We start from the raw sequence: 2,539 nt of genomic DNA on the forward strand, positions 1-2,539 counted from the left end.
ATGTTATACTTTCATTAATCCTTCATTTTCAGTCATATATTACAAGCACGCTTCATTATATATATCTCAACGTGATAGTGTGTCTATGTTTCTATATATGTGTGTCTGAATACCAGATATGAATATGTGCGTATATCTATACATGCACACACATATACATGCATAGAACTGCTTCTTCCATTCAATCATTCACTTATATATATATAATACGTTCTGAGTTCAAATTCCGCCGTGGTCGACTTTGTCTTTCATTCTTTCTATGTTTAGCCCCTTGTGGGCAATGAAGAAATATATATATATATATATATATAATAGATACAGTTTGATGAGAGTTAACCAGTAGCTAAACAATCTCAACAAAACAGGGCTAACCGCATCTAACAACCTCAAGCAATTATAAAAGCCAGGGTGGGGGGAGTCTTTACTCGTTAGAAAAATACCCAGTCAAATTTAGCCTCAGATCACGCCTTATGCTTAGCGAATGACACATTGATTATGTCATTCCAGATACACTGTGTCTTGCATAGAATATAAGATAAAAGTATTTATCTTCGAGATTCAAAAAGACGGGTGGTCATAGCTGAAAGGTTTTCATTATGTCTGCTCAGTCAGGTCTTCAACTGAACAAAGAATCGTCTGCGTCAATGATTCTCAAAATTTTCTACTCTCACTTATCCCCTTTGCTTCATGTATTTCACAATCTGCCCTCTTATTCCTCCTATACAGTAATTGCTATATATAAAAGAAGTCCATGTCACCGCCAAAGATTTCCTTTAAATTAGCGTTTTAGCGGTTGTATTATATATATATATATATATAATATATATATATATTATATATATATATATATATATATATATTAAACCTCGCCAAGTTAAATATTTCAGTCACCTGAAGAATGACTGTAACTCGAATTTTTACGAATTGGACAGCCATGAAACGATCGTAGTGTTATACTATTATCTTTTTTTAATAATTTTGATATATATTTAAAATAATATAAATTAATTAATCTTATGTATTGGCTTAAGTTTTTCATTGTATGATTTTCCTAATAGTGGTTTTATCTCTAATTTAATATAATATATATATATAATATATATATATATATTATATATATATATATATAAAAGAACACGTGTGTATATAAACAAACTTACATTTGTTTTTAGAAGCGCCGAATGTGTATCGTACGATACAAACAAGAAAGTGATATTTTGTAATGCAGTATCGCCGTTAAAACAGCAGAAATATTGGGTGTTACTACCCTTACAAGGCGGAAAAGTCAACAATGTCATGTGTGCGTGTGTGTGTGTGTGTGTAAAGAAAGAAAGTGTAAAATACAGACAAAGGATAGAAAGACAGACAGAAAGAGAAGAAAAATGAAAGGAAATACGCAAGAAATCTCACCGAATCATGGTTGTTCTTCGAAGATCCAAGCAGGTCTGTTCAAAATCTTGTCTTTGCTGAGATTATATAGGAGGTAAAAATGAGAGCAATCGAATAATGACGTAATGATGTACGATAAAAACTAATTGTTCTAAGCATCAACTGACTGAAAAATTCTTAATAAAATGACAATAAAAATGCCTAATAAATCAATGAATGTATAAGTACAAGCAGGCGTCTTCGCGGATACGAATCGTGACACTTGAGCAACGAACACAAAAAAATGAGGACTTCTCAAAAACCCGCAATGAGAAGATTAGGTTATGTAGGTGGATAAGAGAAGGAAGAAAGAAGGAAAGAAAGAAAGAAAGTGAGAAGGAGATAGAGAGAGAGAGAGAGAGAGAGAGAGAGAGAAGGAAAGAGTGAAGGAGGGGGAGAGAGAGAGATTCACCTTTGATTATTTAATAACTGATCATTTTAAAGTATTTATTTTCGAAGTAAGTAGCTGCTATGACGAAACAAATTTGGCTGCAAATAAAACTGAGGTTATAAACTTTACAAGAAATAAGGTACTGACTCATGATAGCAATTTAAAGTATTGTTAATTCAGTTTTTCTTTGTCCGTTTCAATTTGAAGAGTGCCGTGGTCTAAAAGTAATCCTCCAGCAAGTTTACTGCTCGAAAAGATTTCGAATACTGATTTTAACCATTTAACTTCAGTTATGTTGGCACAAGGCCATCAGTTTTAGTGGGGAGGGTGGTTAGCTGATTACAAGGACCCCAATGCTCAACTGTTACTTAATTTTATCGATCCTCCAAAAGGATGAAAGGCAAAGTTGACCTTGGAAGCATTTGAACTCAGAACGTAAAAAGCCAGAAGTACATTTTCCGGCGCGCTAACGTTATGGTCTTCGTTATGTTTTTTTTTTTTACTTGTTTCAGTCATTTGACTGCGGCCATGCTGGAGCACCGCCTTTAGTTGAGCAAATCGACCCCGGGACTTATTCTTTGTAAGCCCAGTACTTATTCTATCGGTCTCTTTTGCCGAACCGCTAAGTGACGGGGACGTAAACACACCAGCATCGGTTGTCATGCAATGCTAGGTGGACAAACACAGACACAGAAACATACACACACATATATATATATA

At 34.1% G+C, this 2,539-nt stretch overlaps 1 protein-coding gene across 1 annotated transcript in view; it reads right to left on the reverse strand.

Moving 5' to 3' along the window:
• Positions 1–1,485, reverse strand: part of LOC115221247 (peroxidase-like) — a 25,705-nt gene extending 24,220 nt beyond the window's left edge. Inside the window, exon 1 of the mRNA XM_036510894.1 lies at positions 1,411–1,485. Coding sequence (XP_036366787.1) covers positions 1,411–1,418 — 8 coding nt within the window. The 5' untranslated portion in view covers positions 1,419–1,485. The remainder of the gene's footprint in view (positions 1–1,410) is intronic.
• Positions 1,486–2,539: the final 1,054 nt, after the last annotated feature.

Source organism: Octopus sinensis, linkage group LG18 (genome assembly GCF_006345805.1).
Source record: "Octopus sinensis linkage group LG18, ASM634580v1, whole genome shotgun sequence".
In the NCBI taxonomy this organism is placed as follows: domain Eukaryota; kingdom Metazoa; phylum Mollusca; class Cephalopoda; order Octopoda; family Octopodidae; genus Octopus; species Octopus sinensis.